This window comes from Pantherophis guttatus, chromosome 8 (genome assembly GCF_059756535.1).
Source record: "Pantherophis guttatus breed Tessera chromosome 8, ASM5975653v1, whole genome shotgun sequence".
Taxonomy (NCBI): Eukaryota; Metazoa; Chordata; class Lepidosauria; order Squamata; family Colubridae; genus Pantherophis; species Pantherophis guttatus.
The window spans coordinates 24798653-24821214 of record NC_142070.1 but is presented as its reverse complement, the minus strand read 5'-3'; the positions used below and the strand labels follow the sequence as shown (position 1 = coordinate 24821214).

Sequence of the window (22562 nt, the reverse complement as noted above, 5' to 3'; positions counted from 1 at the left end):
CTATCCTGCATTATTTCTTTATCTCCAACATAAGGAAGAACTTATTTGCATTTCTCTCTTTTCTAACACACCTTTCTATTCCAAGGATTTGAGCAACTCATCAAACATAACCTTGATAAAAACTTACTGTTTATTATGCAAATAACAGCCAATCACGATTTATGTGTTAGGACTGTTCTACAGAGGCACATAAAGGAGGTGCCTCTGGGGAAAACTGAAAGTGTTGAGGCTGAATTTGAAGGATTCAACAGGAAATAGTACATTTGTACTAGACATTTTCTTTATATTACTTTTTATAACAGCCTTTTTTCTTGGTCTTAGGGTGAAACTGAATAGAAGAACCTTTTCAAAAGAGTCAAGAATTCTAGAACTACCACAGTAGAGAGGAACTTACACTGATTTCAGTATTATATTTTAAATATTTGTTTATAGTTAAAAATTAAACACAGGTATCTAAGCGAGGATTTGAGAGCAAGAATCTGTTCTGGGTGTGCAGATTTTTCTTCATCATGAAACAAGGATCAGTTCTTTTGTTTATATTATACCTGTCGCATCAAGTTTTTGCACAACCGGTAAGCTTTTGTTTTAATTAAATTGTGGTGGAGAGACTTTCCTTACTATATTTTAAGGTGCAATTTTAAGCAGTTAATAAACTTTGTTATATATAAGATGGTTATATAATTAATTGATTTTTATTAAGATGTTGGATTGTATTATTTGGAATAAGAATTAAGGAAATGTATGATATAAAACAATTTGGTTTATTATTTTTATAAGAAATGAATGATTGTAACACCACATAATTAATTAATTTATATTAAGATGTTGGATATTGAAATAGACGATAATGGAAAACATTAATGATTACTTTAAAGGAATATAAGGAAATATTAGGAATTATATTATGTGAGATTTTAAATTTAAGGGGTTTAATATAGAGATGAAGGGAAAAATTGAATTTGGTTAAGATTAGAGGTTAGGATGAAGAGTGATATTGGTCTAAAAAAATAGAATAAATAAATAAATAGAGAGAATTATGGCAAAAAGGGAATATATAAATTGTAAATTTAGTTGAAATGACTAAAAATAGTCTAAATCTGTGAACCGGCCAATACTCTGTTCAGAAAAAATACATTGTATGTTTGTTTGTTTGTTTGTTTGTTTGTGTAAAAAATAAAACAACTTAAAAAAAAACTTCGTGTGAAGTGTATATTTAAAAATCTTAAAAGAATGAGTTAATTTCATCATTTGTGTTTTCTGTTCTTTTTTCTAGCCAGAGAATTACTTGATAGAGGAATGTGTAAAGAACAATTACACAGAGCGATCTTGCGTGAAAGTTTTTTGTCAACCTTGGCAGACGTGTATTTTAGGAACCTGTCAGTGTAAAATACCTTACCAGTGCCCCAAAAATGGCACTTCAGTTTGTTCGATTGTCAGAAGGAGCTTCCCAACTTACTGTCAACTAAAAAGTTATGAATGTCGTCAAAAATTCAGCAAATTTTTGAACAGGGGCAGTTGTAACCCTGGAGGTAAAAAAAAGAAGACTTTTGGTTTTTGGTTTTTTTTTTTTTTTGCTTTTTCAGCTATCACTAGTAGGAGGAAACAAGCTTTAAGACTGAAGTACAATATAGAAGTATTTAGAGTAATTCTATTTCACTTTGAGCCAAATTCTAGAGATTACTATGTATTTCCCTTTCATATGTCTGGTTTTCTTTCATAAATGGCTCAAACAAGAGTAGGATTGTGAGAAGTGGGCTGCTATAATGACTTGGAGGGATGAGGACTGTCCACTCTTGACAATCAGTTCTATTAAACTCATATATTTTTTTAAAAAATATTCTAGTGGCATTTTTTTTGGGATAAATGTATATTTTTGTAGATATTTACATAACAAGTCATTTTATTGGAGCATTTGTGCCTTACTGCTATAGATTAGCCAGTTTATCGCTAATAAAATCGATCTCTGTTTTTTGTAAGGTGTATAAACAAACATATATATCAATAGATTTTGTTGTGTTTTCTAGATCGTTTTAATATTCTCTTCAGTCACACAAATGTAAGCTCAGAAGGAATTGTTCAAGTTGAACTGAGCAACTCAGAGCAATCATACATATGTGGGAAAGGATTAACCATCAATGAAGCCAATGTGATCTGCAGACATCTTGGTTATGTTAGGTAAGATTCCCTAATAGAATAAAATGCTTTTGTGTTAATATCTTTAAATAAAATATTGTTTAGAGAACAGTAGTGCTTCCAATACCTTCCTTTTTAAAAATAAATGAAAATATATTAGAGCAGCTTTCTCCAATGTGTAGATTTACAAGTAAATTACAAAAGCACTATCTGTTGACAATACCATCTATGTATAAAATTTAAGTCTCTTTATTTCATGTAGCATCGGCAACCGTTATGGGGCCAAGACTTTCATTTAGTCTTGTGTGATGCAGTGAGGCCAATATTCAAAAGTTGGAATGGTCAGAAAAAAAGAGATGGGGCCAGAGCAAAAATCTGTGATTAAATTCATGTGTAATCCACAACTTGAACAAATAAATATTTTGTAGCAATCACATACCTGTTCCTTTACAGCTCAGAAAAACATGATGTTTTTAAAAAGAAGACGGCACTTATTTTATTTGATTCTATTTTCCCCCCTCAAATAATTCACTGCAGGTGAATGAGGAAGAAGTAGTTCTCTATGGGTGATTTATAGAAGAAACTATTAACACAACCAAAAAATAAAATCCCAAAGAAGAGAATATCTATAGCTCACTGCTGAATTACAGAATGCTTGGTGCACTATAAACTTGATTATTTCTGGCAACCATTCCATTACCCAGTTACTAACATCATGTTACCTAGTTGGGTAATAAAATACCTGCCAGCAAATAATGAAACTCAGAGAATAACAAGGGCTCAATAGAAAAAAAATATTTGCTGCATATTTTGACTTGGAAAGTAGCACATATCCCTGCTGACACTGATTTGTTTTTGTTAATGTCTAAACAGATCATTCTTACTTTCTTTCTTTTCACAGTTATCTATTTGTGCACCATCTTTTTCCAGCTTTATTCTTCTCTTTCTCCATTTTTCATTTACCAGTACAATATTTCTTCCTTTGAACTTCCTTCCCCATCTTCCATCTGCTTTTTTTTCTCTGGGCATATCATTTTTCTGTCTACCTCTGGAGATGGGGTTTGATTTAAATTCATGATAATTTTACTTTGGGGAAAACATTACTTTTGCTCCCATTGTTCTTTTTCCCACCCTGAAATGTAAGATAATCTTAAATAAGACAAATGCCCTAAATCATAGATAATGATAAATAATAGATGTATTGTTCGTCAGGTGAAAAAAAATAAAAACTAATAACTAATTGATTCATCTAATTTCAGAATGCTGAGACATGAACATCTGAATATATTTGATTTGATTTGATTTTTTTGCTGAATTGTACAGAGGAGCTGATAGCAAAGAATCTATTGAGCCAGATGAAAACCAGGATTCACTTGAATGCCTTAAAGCAACTTGCAGAGGGATAGAGACGAGGCTGGCTGAGTGTGGTTTAAGGAAAATGAGTTTGGCCACTGGGAAGTTGGCTAAGGTGATCTGCAATACAGGACACAGAGGTTGGTAAAATATATAGTATAAATAACTAGCTATTTCTGATATTATAATTAGAAGTTAGAGACAAAAAGTAGTTTGCAATAAAATATAATGCAAAATGCTGATTTTCAGTGTTCCAGCGAGGCATATCCTCTTTTAGTCTCTTGCCTTGATTTAGTTATCCTCCTGTCATGAGACAATCAGCATTCTGTAGCCACTGCAATGAACTGGCCTTAGTGTGTTGTTTTTCTTGCGGGTGGATGCGACTGAATCCCAATTGATTCAATTAGAAGAGGGCATTACGGTCAATGAGTTCAATCTTCTCTTCTGTCCAACAAGCCAAAATGAAGTGTCCCTGAAAGATATCTCTCCAGCATTCGGCTAAATTGATTCAAGGAAGAGGGGTTACTACAGTGGTGAAATGTAAAATTTGTTAGTACCAGTTCTGTGGGCGTGGCTTGGTGGTGGTGGGGTAAATGTGATTGGGTGGGTGTGGCCAACTTTTCTTTTTTACTTTTAAAAGCATTTTTTCTACAACCTCTTCGGCCGAAGAGGTTGTAGAAAAAATGCTTTTAAAAGGCTCTGATGATCCCAGCTGAGTTACCTGATTGTCAGAGGCTTTTTTTTTTTACTTTTAAAAGCACTTTTTTTTTTTTGCTTTTAAAAGAAAAAAAAGCCTCTGATGATCAGGCAACTCAGCTGGGATCGTCAGAGACTTTTAAAAGCATTTTTTCTACAACCTCTTCGGCTAAAGAAGTTGTAAAAAAATGCTTTTAAAAGGCTCTGACGATCCCAGCTGAGCCGCACGATCATCAGAGGCTTTTTTTTTTTACTTTTAAAAGCAATTTTTCAGCCGAAGAAAAAATGCTTTTAAAAGGCTCTGACGATCCCAGCTGAGTTGCTTGATTGTCAGAGGCTTTTTTTATTATTTTTAAAAGCACTTTTTTTTTTTTTGCTTTTAAAAGAAAAAAAAGCCACTGATGATCAGGCAACTCAGCTGGGATCATCAGAGACTTTTAAAAGCATTTTTTCTACAACCTCTTCGGCTAAAGAAGTTGTAAAAAAATGCTTTTAAAAGGCTCTGACGATCCCAGCTGAGCCGCACGATCATCAGAGGCTTTTTTTTTTTTTTTTACTTTTAAAAGCAATTTTTCAGCCGAAGAAAAAATGCTTTTAAAAGTAATGAAAAAAAGCCTCTGATGATTGCGTGGCTCAGCTGGGCCTGGGGGGGTGGGGGCAGGGATTTTTGCTACCAGTTCTCCAAACCACGGGCGATCCGGTCTGAACCAGGAGCATTTCACCCCTGGGTTACTACCTCGCTCATTAGATGGTTCCATTGTCAAGATGCTCTTGCTGTCAGAATTTTCTCCCCTAAAATTTAACTGATGCTTTCCAGAGGCGTTAACACAACTGAGCCCCAAATTTCTGTTGCTAAGTGAGACATTTGTTAAGTTGAGTTTTGCCCCATTTTACGACTTTTCTTCTCATAGCTGTTAAGTGAATCACTGCAGTTCTTTTAATTTACTAATATGGTTGTTAAGTGAATTTGGATACCTTATTGACTTTGCTTGTCAGAAGGTTGCAAAAAGTGATCACATGACCCTGCAACCATGATAAATATGAGTCAGTGGCCAGGTGGCTGAAGTTTGAATCACGTGACCATGGAGATGCTGCAATGGTCATATAAAAAATGATCATAAATCACTTTTTTCAGTGCCGTTGTAACTTCGAACAGTCACTAAATGAACTGTTGTAAGTTGAGGACTACCCCTAACTGAAGGTAATGGGACCTATCTGTATTCCAGCAGATTTGAAAGGCAACATGTTGGAGTAATCCAATTTAGCTATTTTATTTTCCACACCATGATTAACAAACTTATTGTTTGTTTTTTTTTATTCTACTGGTCAGGCTGTAATACCAGAGAATTCCGCTGTGTCAATGGAAAATGTATCCGTTTAAGTAGAACATGTGATGGAATGAATGACTGTGGTGATTTAAGTGATGAATTATGTTGCAAAGGTATGTTCCTTCTCTACAAGTATCTGCTCAACATAAACATATGTATTCATTGTACAGTACTTGGTATATGTTCTGTCCCCGTCTCACACACGCACACAAACAGACAGCCGGGGATTAAATAAACTGGCAGACAACCAATTCTTCCGATAAGAAGCTTGGCAGAAACCCAGTAGCTGCTTGCCACGAACTTTACTCATAAACAAAATACACACGGTTAAGAATTATCCAGTTCGTAAAATAAATCCAAGGCCGATAATGTTGTTTCCAAAGATGCAATGTGACTCGATAGTAGTTAAGTTTTATCCATCACAGAGTCTGAATGGCCACCTCACCCCCTTTTATACCCTGTGGGGTGTGGTCCAGTGACTCAGCTTAATCTCTGGCATGCCTTTTCTTCTGTTGCGCGCGCTTATCTCTGCGACGCTGCCAAGGATCCAGCCAAGACTTATTTCCCTCATCACTGTCCACCTGTGGCTGTGTGGACGTGCTTGGCCCCGGCCCTATCTCTTGCCCTTCAGTGGACACCGAAGGCATTGCCAGAGAGGAGGGTCCTGGAGAGGGAGGCCTTGCCAACTCCTCTCCTTCACTCTCGGAGTCCTCTCCTGCCGATGACACAGGTTCAGGTAACGGAGCCACAACAGTATAACTTTAACAAACCCTTACTTATTATATAATTATTTCTTTTTCAATAGCTTGCAAAAGGAAACATTTCCATTGTAACTCAGATGTGTGTATTCCAAGCAGCTATGTGTGTAATAATGAATTGGATTGCCTAACAGGAGAAGATGAACTCAATTGTAAGCATTATTTTCTAAAATTATCTTTGGCTAAGTTAAAACCGTAATTGTCCCCTATGGATATAAGCACTTGAATAAGTTTTAGATATCAGGTTGGTATCAATCATATATCATGGAAAGATGGGATACATTACAATTATCTATATTAGGCCGAATTGCTACTATTAAAATGAACATTCTCCCGAAATTGCTTTACCTCTTTCAAACCATAGCCATAAAACTAGATAAGAAATTTTTCACAGATTTGAACCAAATTACAACAAAATTGATACGGGCCAGGCAAAAAAGTGAGAATAAAACTAACAGACCTTCAGGATAGCAGAAGCAGAGGTGGCCTTGGGCTTCCAGATTGGCGACTCTATTATAAAGCCGCACTCTTAGCCTGGGTTACAGAGTGAATTAATTGGAGAAATAAAAGATTAATCACATTGGAAGGACATGATTTACAAAAAGGGTGATATGCCTTCTTATGGGATAATGAAAATAAAACACATTCATATTTTTTTCATCATAAGGTACGAGAAGCATTAATGCAAATATGGCAAGAAATCAAGAGAAAACATTATATGAAAATGCCTGGATGGGTATTGACAATGGAGGCGATGATTCATCCCAACACTATGGATATTAAAAAAAATGGCCAAATACAAGAAATTTTAGACTGTCAAGGAAATTTAAAAAGTAGACAAGATTTAGAAAAACAGGGAATAAATATAGATTGGTGGCCTTATTTGGCTCCTCATTTTATTGACCTCGGAAGGATGGAAGGCTGAGTCAACCTTGAGCCAGTCAGGATCGAACTCCTGGAATGATCAATGAGTTAGCCTGCAATACTGCATTCTAACCATTGCACCACCAGTGGCTCAGTAGTTGGATTCAAGCTGGGTGAATATGATAAGCATAAAATATGTTAATGGCAGTCTGGTAATGATCTGATTATCAATCTGATTTACAACAGGGATGTCAAACTAGATTGATTGAAGAGTTGAATGAGATCAAGGGGCAAGGTTTTCGCTTTGAAGCCTTCCTTCTTGGATTTATGCATTGATTTATTAGAATTTGCCAAACAAGCATGCATATTATTGCAATTAAAACAAAAAAAGTCATTTACAGGTAAAACATTACTACGTATAATTTTGTATGCAATACCTAGGTCTGACCACAAGCGACGCAGTTCTAAATTACCCAAACCGAGAATTTTGAGCCTAGTAGCATAGGGAATTCTACTGTGCACGGAAGAGAGCAAGACTTTTCTCGTGAAATACTTCTGAACCTGCTCAATTGTACTGATGTGAGATATATGGTGGGGTTTCCAAACAGTTGAACAATACTCTGAGATTGGTCTAGCATAGGTTTTGTAAGCTCTAATTAGCAAAACAATGTTTCCAGAAAAAAAACTGCGCAAAATTAAATTTACAACTCTTAATGCTTTTTTTTAGCAACGCTGTTACAGTGAACTTTGGAGAGAGATCGTCAGAGATAAATACATTTAGGTCCTTGACAAAGAGGTCATCAGCTACTTCAATGCTACCTAGCTTATACTTGACATTCTGATTACGTTTACCAATATGTAAGACAGAGCATTTATTATTACCTTAAAAGAAGGACAAGGGGAAATCTGCTTTGTCACGTGTTCCATCTAATCTCCATTTCCCTCACTGGAAAAAGAGTGAATCAGATGAAATGGGTGGATGGAGCTAGTTGATTTCAAAACTTTGTATGCTCTGGAATGTGAGAACTGAGGAATTGATTTCAAAGAATTCCTTTCCACAATGGGAAAAGCTTATGCCACAAACTGGCAGGAACTACCTTACATTTTCCCAACTGACAAGGCCAAAATACATTTTGTCATTGGTAAGCCAGGATTATTGTTGGATTCTTGGCATTCTCTGAGCTTGGTTGTTTTTCTATCGGTTTACCTATTCTGTAAAATGTCAGCAGGAAAAAACAAGTTCAGAAAACAGTTCAGTCCTAAACAATGTAGGTATATTCTCTACTAGGCAATGTAGGATGTATAGGTAGTCCTCAACTTACAACAGTTCATTTATAGTGACTGTTCAAAGTTACACCAGCACTGAAAAAAGTGACTTATGACCATTTTTCACACTTATAACCACTGCAGCATCTCCATAGTCATATGATCAAAATTCAGCTGCTTGGCAACTGACTCATATTTATGATGGCTGAAATATCCCAGAGTCATATGATCACCTTTTGTAACCTTCTGACAAGGAAAGTAATGGGGGAGCCAGATTCACTTAACAACCGGGTTACTAACTGAACAATTGCAATGATCCATTTAACAGCTGTGGCAAGAAAAGTTGTAAAATGGGGCAGATCTCACTTAACAAATGTCTCACTTAGCTAGAGAATTTTTGAGCTCAGTTATGGTCCTAAGTCAAGGACTCCCTTTATATTGTCAGTCTTTCTGGAAGAACCATATTCCAATGGGCAACTACTATGTTTCTCCTTGTCTTCCAAATAGCTCCCAAGGGAGGGACAAGCCACAGGTGAAAGTCAGTGGAGTAACCAGTAATTACTGGTAAACCAGATAAATCTCATAGTTTAGCAATTCCAAATCTCCCATTTATACAAGCGTCTTTTTGAGCTTGGTGTCCAAATTGCTTAACTTCTCAAGGGCAATGGTGGCTGAAAGTATGCAGAACTGATCAAGAAAACCTGACAAGGATTTCTTTGTTTGGGGAAAACCTGATTACAGAAGGCTGGTATATTATTCATTTTAATATGACTCACACAGGATTTTACTTGGAATGAATACAATCACATTTTTTTTTAAAAAAGTGAGTTTTGTGGCCCTAATTTTATCAAGTGGGTTGAAACAAGCTGGTTCACGTCATAGTCTGCATTTGTAATTTTGTATAAAAATGGCATTTTTTAACATTTTAAATCATTTATTTGTATTCATGTTTATTTTCATTAGGTAATAAAACTGGAGGAATTCAAGAAGGTAAAATTCTTTGTATGTTCTTATTCCTCTATTTATTGTTCTAGCCTTAAATGGGATTGTCTCTTTATCATCTTAGTTCTTTGCTGGAAACCACTTAGTAGGGGTGGAAACAAAGTCATTGTTGTCTGGCTTTTTGTCTGGGGTAGTAATTACTCTGAATAAGTTTTAATAAGCTCTATCTGTGTCCTTGGAAAATTTGATTTGAAAGGGAGCTGTGGCTATGTTTAAAAAGAGATATAAAATAAACTTCATATGCAATAATTATAAAAATAAGATTTTAAACAAGGACTTCCATATATGGGCTGCAAAAATCTGGATGGCAATTAATAGCAGTCAATGATATATATGCAGTATATATTTAGCATCTATGAATAATACCACAGTGGAGATTTTGGCTTTAAATTCCAAGGTTTATATTCTTTTTATACTATAAAAATAACTCCATGAATTTTGTTGTATACAGTTCATTTTTTATTACTGTCATACTGAACATTAATTGTACAATAACTTTCTTTTATTGTATTTTTGTCTACTTAAAAGTACGTTGTCTACTTTTCAAGGTCATATTTTTGACACTATACTTTGGTTAAATAAGAGTTAAAGGGCAAATAATAAGAATTTCACCTAAATGTTAACTATTTTTCTACTTCAATACAAACAGAAGGAAGAAAAAGAAACAACAAAGGTAAATTTGGCCCACAGAAAAAAGCAAATGTAGACTGTAAAAATAACATCTTACTAAGATTGTCATTTTGTAATTTTATGCTCTTACAATGTCTGCTTTGTAAGGTAAATTGGGAGATTGTATTTATGCTTCCTGTGTTTTAAAGGTGAACACATCAATAGCTAGGCAAAAACAGGTCTGCATTAACTCCCTATGCTCTACTGTTCACCTTAGGCTCTTAGGTGGTTTGGCTGAATGTGATGAGACTATTTTAGAATCAAAGTACTTGTAATGCTGAAAAACCAATAGGGGTTCAAAGGAGGTATTGACATTCTACACAAGGAAATATTTAATTATGTGAACCTCTAGTCTACTGCAATCCTAGCAACAATCTGCAGCATATGATACTCTGCTGCGGTCTTAATACACTACATTACTTTTAGGTTTTTTAAAAACAGATTTTATTTGCATATGGAGATCAACTCTAATTATTAACCATCAAAAAGCCCTTAAAAGCCACATAAATGGGACAGTTTAATGTTAACAAGTAATTGTTCAGTTAAAACAAATTATATTCTCTACTAGGAAAATTTCTTTTACAAAACTTTCAAATTAATTGTAATATTTTTATTTTCTTGCAGAAGAATCAAATCAAGTTATAGAGTCCATGGATGAAGGTAAATGTGTAGATAAATTAGTATAAAACCTCATATTTTAAAAACAATCTTCTCTTTTTTCACATTTTTAAATTCTGGGGATGTGATAATGTTCAAATAGGGTTATGTATATCAGTTGAATGTAAAGCAATTTGCTAAACTGAAAGATCATCCATTTTTAAAGTGGCTGTGAACATAACTCAAATTTTACACTTGTCATTAGAATCTGTTTCAACTCCTACCCTCAAAACAACACTCTAGAGTACTGCACACCAGAACAACTAAACACAAGAACATTTTTCCCTGAACGCCATCACTGTTCTAAACAAATAATTCCCTCAACACTGTCAAGCTAGTTACTAAGTCTGCATTACTATTAATCTTCTCATCGTTCCTATCACCCATCTCCTCCCACTCATGACTGTATGACTGTAACCTTGTTGCTGGTATCCTTAAGATTTATATTGACTGTTTCCCTATGACTATCATTAAGTGTTGTACCTTATGATTCTTGACAAATGTATCTTTTCTTTTATGTACTCCAAGAGCGTATTCATCAAGAGAAATTCCTTGTGTGTCCAATCACGCTTGGCCAATAAAGAATTCTATTCTATTCTATTCTATTTTACCATATTGATTTTCAGTGGACATCTGGGATAACTCTCTAAAATTAAAAAGATTATAGAAATAGGATTATAAATAAATCTTTAATAATAAAGGCATTAAAAAACCTTAGCGTATGAGTATTATGACACTGCTTATTTGTTTTATTAAAGAAAGAAAAAGGATAAAGACTTTACTTCCTGTATTATCCTGTGGCATTAGAAATCACACAGTTACTCGTCGGAAGAGAATCATTGGTGGATTTTCTGCACAACCGGTAAATGCAAAAGGTGGCATTTGGTTAAACTATAACATTGATAAGAATGCATAAATAGTGTACCAATTGGGTGCAATACAGGTAGTCCTCACTACAGCTATTCATTTAGTGACCAGTCGAAATTACAATGGCAATGAAAAAAGCGATATATGACTCTTTTTCACATTTGCAACTGTTGCAGCATTCCCATGATTATGTGATCAACATTTGGGTGTTGGCAAGTGGCATGTTTTATGATGGTTGAAATGTCCTGGGGTCCTGTGATCACCTTTTGCAACCTTCTTACAAGCAAAGTCATTGGGGAAGCCAGATTCATTTAACAACCATTGAACTAACTTAACAACTGTGGCAAGAAAAATCATAAAATGGAGCAAAACCAGAGGTGCTATTCAGCAGGTTCTGACCAGTTCTGGAGAACCGGTAGCGGAAATCTTGAGTAGTTTGGAGAATTGGTAAATACCACTTCTGACTAGCCCTGCCCCCATCTATTCTCTGCCTCCTGAGTCCCAGCTGATTGGGAAGAAATGGGGATTTTGCAGTAACCTTCCCTTGTAGTGGGGAGGGAATGGAGATCTTACAGTATCCTTCCCCTGCCACGGCCACAAGTCACACCCACCAAGCCATACCCACAGAACCGGTAGTAAAAAAAATTGAATCCCATCACTGGGCAAAACTCACTCACTGTCTCGCTTACCAAGGGAAATTTTGGGTTCAATTTTGTTCATAAATTGAGGACTACCTGTAATCTAATAATTGTTCGAAAAGAGAAAATCTGGAGACTATGATGAGAAGTTAATTTTCATGTTATAAAATTTCATGTTGAGAGATTCTCAGTCATCCAGGTCATGGTTGTCCCAAAGGTGCTTTTTCAGGAGACAGCTGATAATTTACATCCTTTTAGAGGGTCCTTGCAAGTTGTCTGCAAGGAATATAAATCCTTCTATCCCCCACTATCCGGTCAGAGCTGAAGAAGCTTCTTGGATGAGAAGAGAAATGTCTTCAAAAGAAAAAACAAGAAAGTCCAGTTGCCTGTTATAGTTTCAATCCTTAGGTCCCTGCTTTCTTATTTCTCCCTTCTCTCTTTCTCTAAGATAGAGAGCCAGAATGGACAGCACAAATAAAATTAATGTTCTGCAATATTTGAAGAATTGCTATTTAATCTACACATTTTGCTGTCTCTGTAGATTAAATAAATCCACCGATGGATAAAACAATAAGACCTTGCTGGGTATATATGTAAATTTTATCAAAAGCTGTGCTGGTTTTTAAAAGTGTATCCATAATAATCTAGATAGTTACATTGATCTTCTTTGGTCTCTTTCCCCCTTTTTAATAGTTTGAATTTCCCTGGCAAGTGGCCATTAGAGGAGACGGGCAAGCAATTAACTGTGGTGGGACGTACATTGGAGGCTGTTGGGTTTTGACCGCTGCGCACTGTGTTCGGTAGGAGACCTTCTGTATTGTTATATCTCCTTAAAGTTCTAAATTAAGCTGATTGGGACTAGCGACGATTAAAGGAAAACAGGAACTTCAGATAAAATCTTATATTGAAACCATAACAGCCCAACTATTGTTAGTTATAAAAGTTTCCTTAAGAAATCTATTCAAAATTACTTGCTTTTGGAAGTAACCAGCCATTTGGAACCAACCATTACTTGGTTCTGGAAATATAATAATAAGAGTATCAAATTCTGCTTGCAACATATGTTTGGAAGGAAGAAGGTATGGCTGTTGGTATTTGGTTTTACCTTGTGGATCTGCTTCCAAGGTCCTTTGGATTATTTATTTTTTTATTTTATTTATTTGTCAAGCATGTATAAGATGTTATGTAGAGTTGTGGTTGAATGTGGGATAGAGGAACAGAAGAGAATAACTGATCTGTCCCCATCCACACACACATACAAACACAGCCAGCCGAGGGTTAAGGAATCACTTGGCACACACCCAGGTCTTTATCTCCAACTTGGCAGCGATATACACACCGTCTGCCAAATGCTTTTATTTCCACAGAAACAGAAAGATAATATACTCAGCGTACAAGAATCCAACAGAATTAATATTCCTCTCAGCAGTTTCGGACGATGCTTTAGTGACTATCCAAGGTTTATTTTTGTTCGTCACAGGGATCACTGGCCACCACCCTCTATTATATAGTCTCTGGGGTGTGGTCCAGTGACTCAGTTCTAATCCCTAGCACGCCTCCTGAGCTGCTGCAATCGTTTATCACGTCTTCGGAGGCGTGCATCCAGGAATGACGTCTCTCCCTCACTCTCATCCGAGACACCTGTCTCCCGGCTAATCTCCTCTCCCTCGGCCGGCTCCTGAGACAGTGCCAGAGGCTAGGGGCCTGGAGAGGGAGGCCTGGCTGACTCCTCTTCCTCATGCTCGGAGCTTTCTTCCTCCGATGGGATAGGCTCAGAGGGCGGGGCCACAACAATAACAGAGTTGGAAGGGACCTTGGAGGTCTTCTAGTCCAACCCCGTTTAGGCAGGAAATCCTACACCACTTCAGACAAAGCATTATCCAACATCTTCTTAAAAACTTCCAGTGTTGGAGCTTTCACAATTTCTGGAGACAAGTTGTTCCACTGATTAATTGTTCTAACTGTCAGGAAAACCTTTCCTACTAGAGATAGGAAAGCCATCTCAAAGTTCAGTATATAGTACTTGTGGGATTAGACAAGTAGAGACATAGACATGGGTGCTTATGTTTAAAGCATCTGTATATAAATGCTTACACACATACACATATCAGTAGCCATAGAGCAGGGTAGGGGAATTATGGCTCTTTTATGACTTGTGGACTTCAACTCCCAGAATTCCTGAGCCAGCATTTGCTTCTTAATCAACTCAAAATCTAATTGGAGCCAGATTTACTTTCCTGTCAAGTTATACCAGGGGTGAAAATGCTCCCGGTTCGGACCGGATCGGTCGATCTGGTAGTGATTCTGGCAGGTGGTTCGGAGAACCGGTAGTGATGGCACCACGAGCCTCCACCCACCTGCCTGGGTGTCGTTACTTCCTGCTTTTAAAAAGTAAAAAACAGCTCTGAGAATTGCGCGCCATAGCTGTGATCGTCGGAGCCTTTTAAAAATCTTTTAAAAGCATTTTTCTCGGGGACTTTCTCTGCCCCGAGACACTGGCTGAGGCGCGTCTCCATATATTCCTCTCGCCGCGTCCGTGGCTGCTTGCTGCTTTTGCACTTAAACTTAGCGCACTGCACAATGGGAGAGACAGCATCCCCTCCTCCTCCTCCTGGAGCCCATTACGATGCAGAGCATCGGCCGGGCAGACCACTCGTGTGTCTCCAACAAGGGCTGGAAAAAGAAGCAAGTAGAGGGGGGCTTCACTTCCACTCTGGAATAAGGAGTGAATCGCCATCTGCCACCGTTGCCCTTCTCTTCTCAGGACAGGTGAGGAGTGAGGGGGAAGGAAGGGCGAGGGGTGGTGGTGCAGCCAGCCGACAGGGAACCACAGCAGGGGGACAAAAGAGCTTCATTTATCTGGGAACCTGAAATAACTCTTGATTTAAATCATATGGTAAAAAGCACCCAAAGAAAAAAGAACAACATCAGCAAAAAAAAAAAAAATCAAACAAACCCAACCCTCACCTGTTTTTGGAAATGGTTCAAGAGGGAACAGGCACGCAGGCACACAAACACACACAAACGAGAGAGGGAGAAAGAGAAAGATGAGAGAAAGAGAGAGATGAGAGACAGAGAGGGCTGCCTGCCATTTCCTGCTGCAGTCGGGCAGAGAGAGAGAGAGAGAGAGAGAGAGAGAGATTCAGCTCCGTCTGCTCTCGTCGAGGCAACCTCGTGGCGCTTTGTTGTAACAGCCTGACAGTCACTCCTTTTGCAACACAAGGTTTATTTTGGTATCTTTCCAGAGACAGAAAGAACGTGGCTGAATTTCCTTATAGTTATTCCCTGGGTGTGGGGGGTGGGAAGTGGGGGTGGGTAGTGGGGGAGAGGGAGGGAGGAAGAGAGAGAGAGAGAAAGGAAGAAAGAGAGAGAGAAAGAGAAAGAAAGAGGAAGGAATTTTTGGATTTCACCACTGGTTTGTACAGAGGATTGGCGGGATGGGGGGAATGCGCAGCCCTCTGGGATGGGGAGCAGGGCAAGAGAAGGCTTTGATGTTTCCTTGGGTGGCGGAGGGAAATTCAAAGTGTTGGGGGCTTCCGAAGGGGCAGAATATGCTTCAAAATGTACAGCTCCTGGTTCTAACAGTGAGTGACGTCAAGTTGGCCATGCCCACCTGGTCACATGACCATCAAGCCACGCCTATCAAGCCACACCCACAGAACCGGTAGCAAGCATTTTTACATTTCACCCCTGAGTTATACCTTAAACAATATTTCTCTTCCCCTCCTTTTTTTCCTTTTTCTTTTTGCTAGGAGGAGCCGTCTCCATGTTTATAGGATTTGGACTGGGATATTAAACTCATTAAAGTTCAATGAAGGGATAGACACATATTCTTTAAAGGACATGATAATACATGAGAACTATAACTCCAAAACGTATGAAAATGATATTGCTTTGCTGGAGATGAAAACAAAAAATTGGGGGACCCCATGTTCTCCACCTAATACTATACCAATATGCATTCCCTGGTCACAATATATGTTCAGAAATGGTCAACAGTGTAAAGTATCTGGCTGGGGACTTGATGAAGGTAATTAATGCTTACTATTTGGTGAGATTATAAAAATGTTTTCTTTGGAGCAGATATAGTTTTGTTGTTGTTAGTTGCAAAGTCGTGTCCGACTCATCGTGACCCTATGGACAAAGTTCTTCCAGGCCTTCCTGTCCTCTACCATCATCTGGAGTCCATATAAGCTCACGCCTACTGCTTCAGTGACTCCATCCAGCCACCTTGTTCTCTGTCGTCCCCTTCTTTTGCCCTCAATCATTCCCAGCATTAGGCTCTAATGTGAATCCTTCCTTCTCATTAGGTGGCCAAAGTATTTGAGTTTCATCTTCAGGACCTGGCCTTCTAAAGAGCAGTCAGGGTTGATCTTCTCTAGGACTGACTGGTTTGATCGCCTTGCAGTCCAAGGGACTCGCAGGAGTCTTCTCCAGCACCATAGTTCAAAGGCCTCAATTCTTTGGCGCTCAGCCTTTCTTATGGTCCAACTTTCCCAGCCATACACTGCCACTGGGAAAACCATGGCCTTGACTATACGCACTTTTGTTGGCAGGGTGATGTCTGTGCTTTTTAGAATGCTGTCTAGATTTGCCATAGCTTTCCTTCCCAGGAGCAAGCGTCTTTTAATTTCTTGGCTGCAGTCCCCATCTGCGGTGATCGTGGAGCCCAGGAAAATAAAATCTGTCTCTACCTCCATTTCTTCCCCATCTATTTGCCAGGAATTGAGAGGGCCAGATACCATGATCTTAGTTTTCTTAATATTGAGTTTCAAGCCAACTTTTGCACTCTCCTTCTTCACCAGCATCAAGAGGCTCTTTAGTTCCTCTTCGCTTTCTGCCATTAGAGTGGTATCATCTGCATATCTGAAGTTGTTGATATTTCTCCCAGCAATCTTAATTCCAATTTTTGATTAATCTAGTCCCGCCTTTCTCATGATGTGCTCTGCATATAAGTTAAATAGGCAGAGTGACAGGATACAGCCTTGCTGGATTCCTTTCCCAATTTTGAACCAATCAGTGGTTCCATGTCCAGTTCTCACTGTTGCTTCTTGACCCGCATTTAGGTTTCTCAAGAGACAAATAAGATAGTCTGGTACTCCCATTGACCTAAAGCTACGGAGGGCTCTTTTATTGATAATGTTGTAATTGTTGATGGGAATCATCCAGAGTTTGATATAAAACGGATGGTTAGATAAATGTTTTAAATAAATAAAATTCTCTAGGTACAGGTAGTCTTTACTTAACATCTGGCCACTGTTTGAAGTTATGACAGACTCCCCGCCAGTCCAAAATGCTACTTATGACCATATTTTGAAGTTATGGCTGCTGTAGTGTCCCACTGTCATTTGCTCTTACAACCTTCAGCACGGGTGTTGTAACAGCTTCCCTGCCTGTCTCCCTCATCTTACCTTTGGGCCTGCCCATCTGCCATTTATTTTCTGAAGTTCTTTGGACCTCATGTTGGGGAAAGAGGGCAGGCCCCTTATTTTTGGGATGTTTGGCTGCCTCCCAGAAGAGACCACCAATTTCAGCATTCCCACAATTCTTTATAGGCATGTCAAAATGGCATCCGTTTCCCAGAGGCTGCCACGTGGCCCAGGGACAGACCATACTATTCTGCATTCTTAATGCAGTCTGTAGAGAGTTGTGGTAAGTGCCAGAGCTCTGGAGATCTTCAAATTATAAGTGTGAATTGGATGACAGGGAAGAGGCCAAAGGAAGCAACCTGGTGAAAAGGGGGAATGTCTGCAGGGATCTGGTGCGGGGAGAAGCAGGTGTCAGGGTTCCAAGTAACACTCCCAATGAAATCAAATTCCGAGGCTTGAAGTTCCTCAAAGCTAACTTTTATTAGAGATGTCATATTGGCATATCTGGGAAAACCCGAATCTGAAGGCTTCCAGGTTTTCCTTACCCAAAAGAAAGTTCAGGTCTTGCCCTTCACCCACATGTCCACCACACGAACCAATCAGGTACCCTCCAGAACAGAAGATACCTCCTCATTCTACTCAGCACATCTGTAGGGCACAACAACCTTGACTTTCTAGAAAGAATTTTATTTTGACTACACATCCTCTTCACTCTATACAATCCCCCCTCCCATTTTCCCACAGTAGAATTTGTGGCAGGCCTGAAGCCTGAAGGCTTAAAGATAGAAAGATGGCTTCCAGGTCTGACAGCAGGCCCAAGGGCTGTGGGGACCCCATGGGGCAGAGAGTGGAACATGGGGTATCTCAAGGGATGGGGTAGGCCTTGGCTCACCCCTGAAGCACCCCATACTTCATTTAACAACTGCATCAGGGAGAGCAGGGGGTCGTTGAGACTGTCTCGCTTAACTTTCAACACCACAAGGAAAAAATGTGCAAAAATGCAATATTCTTCAATAGGATGAAAAAAAATGCCCTGCAATGTATACATTTTTTAAAAAGACATGCATTATTTTTTTTAAAGTAATTAATTATTTGTCACAGAAAGAATTGGATCAATTAAGTCAATTTGAATTTTAAAACATTAGAAAGATTTGACAGCCTACTGGAAATCATTTTGTAATTAAACTTTGATATTGATTTATCTGACTCTTTCCCATTTCTTGTTTAGAATCTACAAGGCAATATGTTCTTAAGTGGGGTTATGTTAGTCTAATGGATAATTGTTCAGAAATCTACAAGAATCGATATTTCAAAGGAATGGAATGTGCCGGTGAGCATGAAATGTATCATTCTTACCTATATTCTGACACCATTACCTGAGCTGGTAGATAGAATGGGCCATCAAATGTTGGTCTCCGATCAAAAATTTCAATATTAAATATATCAAATCTAGAATGCATTCATTTCCAGCCATCACAAGCCAATTATGGATAGGTAATTTAAAACATTCTTTTGAGGAAGAATTTCATTGGCAGCACCCATCCAGCTCTAGGCACACAAGTTTTTATGCACTTTTGGGTTTTCTTCCAGATTGATATTGTTTTAATTCAGTATTAAAAGCCAGTATAGAATAAAGGTTTGCTTATTGAACTAGGGATTTGAGATCTGAGTTCAACTTTACCTCAGCCATAGAAGCTTAACGCTGACATTGAATCAATTGCTATCAATTCAATCACAATCTCTCAATACTTCACAGCAGGGGTCTCCAATCTTGGCAACTTTATGACTTGTAAATTTCAACTCCCAGAATTCTGGGAGTTGAAGTCCACAAGTCATAAAGTTGCCAAAGTTGGAGACCCCTGTCTCACAGGATGGTTGGTTGTGGCAAGAACAGGAACAAGGAATCTTGTGTATATACCTTGAACTCCTGGGGGAAACACAACATGTAAATCTTAAAAAACAATAAAGTAAAGTAAAGTAAAATAAAATAAAACAATAAAATGAGTGATAACAATAGTTTAACTGAATGAATTACAAATACTTTAGATTAAAAATCATAGCATGCAACTAATATACTGCATATACTGCATATAGTAGTATGTTTTCAGTGAATGACCAGCAAACATGTGAAATTCTGCTTAAAAATATAAAATGAAGAATGTTCATAGGCAACTCTTTTTGTTTTTCTTATTTCAGGTACGGATGATGGTTCTGTAGATGCCTGTAAAGGAGATTCAGGAGGACCTTTGGTTTGTTTTGACCCTAACAATGTGGGATATCTTTGGGGGATTGTGAGCTGGGGTGAAAACTGTGGTGAAAGGGGACATCCTGGTGTTTATACAAAAGTGGCACTCTATTATGATTGGATTGCTCGACATACCGGAATAGATCTCATTTCCAAATATAATGTGTGATTGTTAGAATGTAAACATTTACCAGCATTAATGAAACAAAGATCAACTAGAAAACTGGAGGCTCAGTTCAATAAATACTAAGTACTTGAAGTTTAACTGATTTAACTAAGCTACAACAGTTCCTATACAATTTGAAATTTTGCTTTGTTGTTTATGCCTTTGAGTCAGTCTTGACTCCTGGCAGCTGCCTGGTCCCTGCAATTCTGGAACGATTTCAGAAATGGATTGCCATTGCCTCTTCATAGGGGCTGAAGCAGAGTTGATTGGTTTCAGGTTTTAGGCTTTGTGCCTAAGGCAGTTTCTAGCCTGATGCTTTAACCACTATACTAAATTGGAAATGGTAGAATTATTTGAAACATCTTCCTAAGTAGGTATATACTATATATAAAAGTAGAGTTTAAGCCTAGTACTTAAAAGTTTATTTCAATATGGATTATGCCTCAGAAGAAGAGCTCTAGTGACTTATACAATTTTACATTTATGGCTTTAAAACCTTGCTGACTTTTTAGAAAAATCTGCTCTATTTTTTATGTATTCACTTTGTATATTCAAATAAAAAATGATGCATGCAACAAGCAATAAGTTTCTCATTCGTTTTGTTAGATCCATTAACTATGCATGTTAGTGATATAACAATATTACAAATATAAATAAATATACACCCTAGAATATAAACATAAAGCACTACTATATATATTGTTTTCCATATCATTTAAATCCAGAATGTGTTGGAAGGTGAAACATATCAAACTGCACATATTTCTTACAAAAATGCATAGCACATTATAGACAGCTTTTCACGTTCTGGAAACATGGAATGGCGACTTATGGCACAGACTGAAAAACGGGTTTGCCATTATTTAGAAATAAGCAGAATAAGGCATCGCAATTTGGTAGTATCGGCTGAAAAAGATTAAGAGCCCTGGACAGGCAGCTATAGGTAAAACAGTTTATTTACTTGCAAGACTGTAAGGACAATGTTTCTCTCTTCTCTTTCATTTAAAATGGCAGACAAACTAAAGTGATGTACCATATAGATTTCTAAGGCAGCTGAATGTAATTGAACCACAAATGCAAAAAGACAAGCCAAACAGAAAACAAAAAGAAGCTTGACAGGATTAAGATGTTTCTTCTTTCACCAGTGGACATGCTAATAACTACAAGGTTAATCCATATACAATGCTGAAGGCATTGTTGTGAACAGCAAAAGGTTCAGACAACTTCAAGAGAGATAAAAAATTCGGAAAGAGTATTCATTTAAGAAACCTTTGTAGGGGAAGGGAAGGGAAGATGGTCAGGCTTCCACTGAGGTGAGGAATTTGACAGCTGTCCAAAAGAACTGCAGGCATATGGTGGAGATAAGTGAGTCACTGCTGAAGGGAATGGAACTGGCAATATGCAAACAAGACATGATACCAAGGAAAGTGTGTTCTTTCCCAGGTGCAAAGATGTAGGATGTGAAAAAGAGATTGACCTCACTAATCAAAGCTAAAATGTAATATTCTGGATAATCCACCACCCAATGAATTCATTGAACATAGGGTGCTTAATGGAACTAAGGATTCTGTCTTCAGCCCAGTTCTATCTTCGGCTACACCAATGGAAGTATAATGTCAATATCATGAAAAGTTATTGTCCCTCTACATGCTGGTCAAGGGATATTATATCTGGTTTTGTTCTACACAAGAAGGGTGCTGAGCAAATGGAAAAATTTTACAGGAGAGCAATAATGATAATTAGGGCATGAAGGATGAATTCTATGAAGAATAGTAAAAGAAAAACATAAAGAAGAGAAAGCTAAAGAGAAAACAGTCTTTCATTACTAGTAGTCATCAGGAAGAAGGCGTAAATTTATTCTTTATAGTGCCTGAAGGTAGGACAAGAACACCTATGTCGAAACTTAAATGAGATGCAAATTCATTTCCTGAGCACTATTAGGCAGTGAAATTTTTGGAGTTGCTAGTGCATCATCACTGGAGATTTTTTTTTTTAAAGGCATGGTCTAGGGCAGGGGTCCCCAACCTTTTGGACCTCAGGGACCACCAAGTTCATAATTTTAAATCCCGCGGATCACTAATAGGAATCCAGTGCGTTGCTTGCTGAAGCGCCTGGACTCCCAGTGATGGGATGGGGTCCTTCAGGCACTCTCCCTCCTCTCTTCTCTCTCTCTTTCTCATTTTTTCTTTCTCTCTCTCTCCCTCTCTCTTCCTCTGTCTCCCTGATTCCCTCTCTGTCTCTTTTTCTCTCTTTCATTCTGTCTCTTTCTGTCTCTTACATTCTCTGTCTCTCTCTCTCATTCTGTCTCTTTCTTTCTCTCTTTCATTCTCTCATTCTGATTCTCTGTCTGCCTCTTTCATTCTGTCTCTCTCTGTCTCTCATTCTCTTTCATTCTTTCTCTCTTTCATTCTCTTTCTCATTGTCTCTTTCTCATTCTTTTTTTCATTCTGTCTCTATTTTTCTCCCCCCCTTTCTATCTTAATCTCTCTCCCCCTCTTTCTCTCGCTCCCCCCTCTCTCTCCCACTTTCTCAATCTTTCATTCTCTCTCCC

The 22562-nt window shown here is 38.0% G+C and overlaps 1 protein-coding gene across 2 annotated transcripts; it reads left to right on the top strand.

Annotated features, from left to right (window-relative positions):
- Nucleotides 1–176: 176 nt before the first annotated feature.
- On the top strand, nt 177–20596 carry CFI (complement factor I). Of its 2 annotated transcripts, XM_034442273.3 has the most exons (14): nt 190–572; nt 1274–1529; nt 2025–2175; nt 3457–3626; nt 5513–5623; nt 6316–6420; nt 9362–9388; nt 10050–10073; nt 10694–10729; nt 11485–11588; nt 12925–13031; nt 15984–16261; nt 18829–18930; nt 19797–20596. In XM_034442273.3, exons 1-14 carry the CDS (start codon nt 510–512, stop codon nt 20012–20014), a joined length of 1752 nt encoding a protein of 583 aa, XP_034298164.2. In that variant the 5' UTR covers nt 190–509; the 3' UTR covers nt 20015–20596. The 2 variants fall into 2 exon arrangements, with proteins under 2 accessions (XP_034298165.2, XP_034298164.2); XM_034442274.3 differs by lacking the exons at nt 5513–5623; nt 6316–6420 and having other exon boundaries at nt 177–572.
- The last annotated feature ends 1966 nt before the right edge of the window (nt 20597–22562 follow it).

Bases quoted from the DNA above. Each gene is read 5' to 3' on its own strand.
- CFI (XM_034442273.3), top strand. From the start codon at position 510: ATGAAACAAGGATCAGTTCTTTTGTTTATATTATACCTGTCGCATCAA. The intron at 10,074-10,693 runs GTAAATTTGGCC...ATTTTCTTGCAG, and splicing joins AAGAAAAAGAAACAACAAAG to AAGAATCAAATCAAGTTATA. The intron at 11,589-12,924 runs GTAAATGCAAAA...CCTTTTTAATAG, and splicing joins GTGGATTTTCTGCACAACCG to TTTGAATTTCCCTGGCAAGT.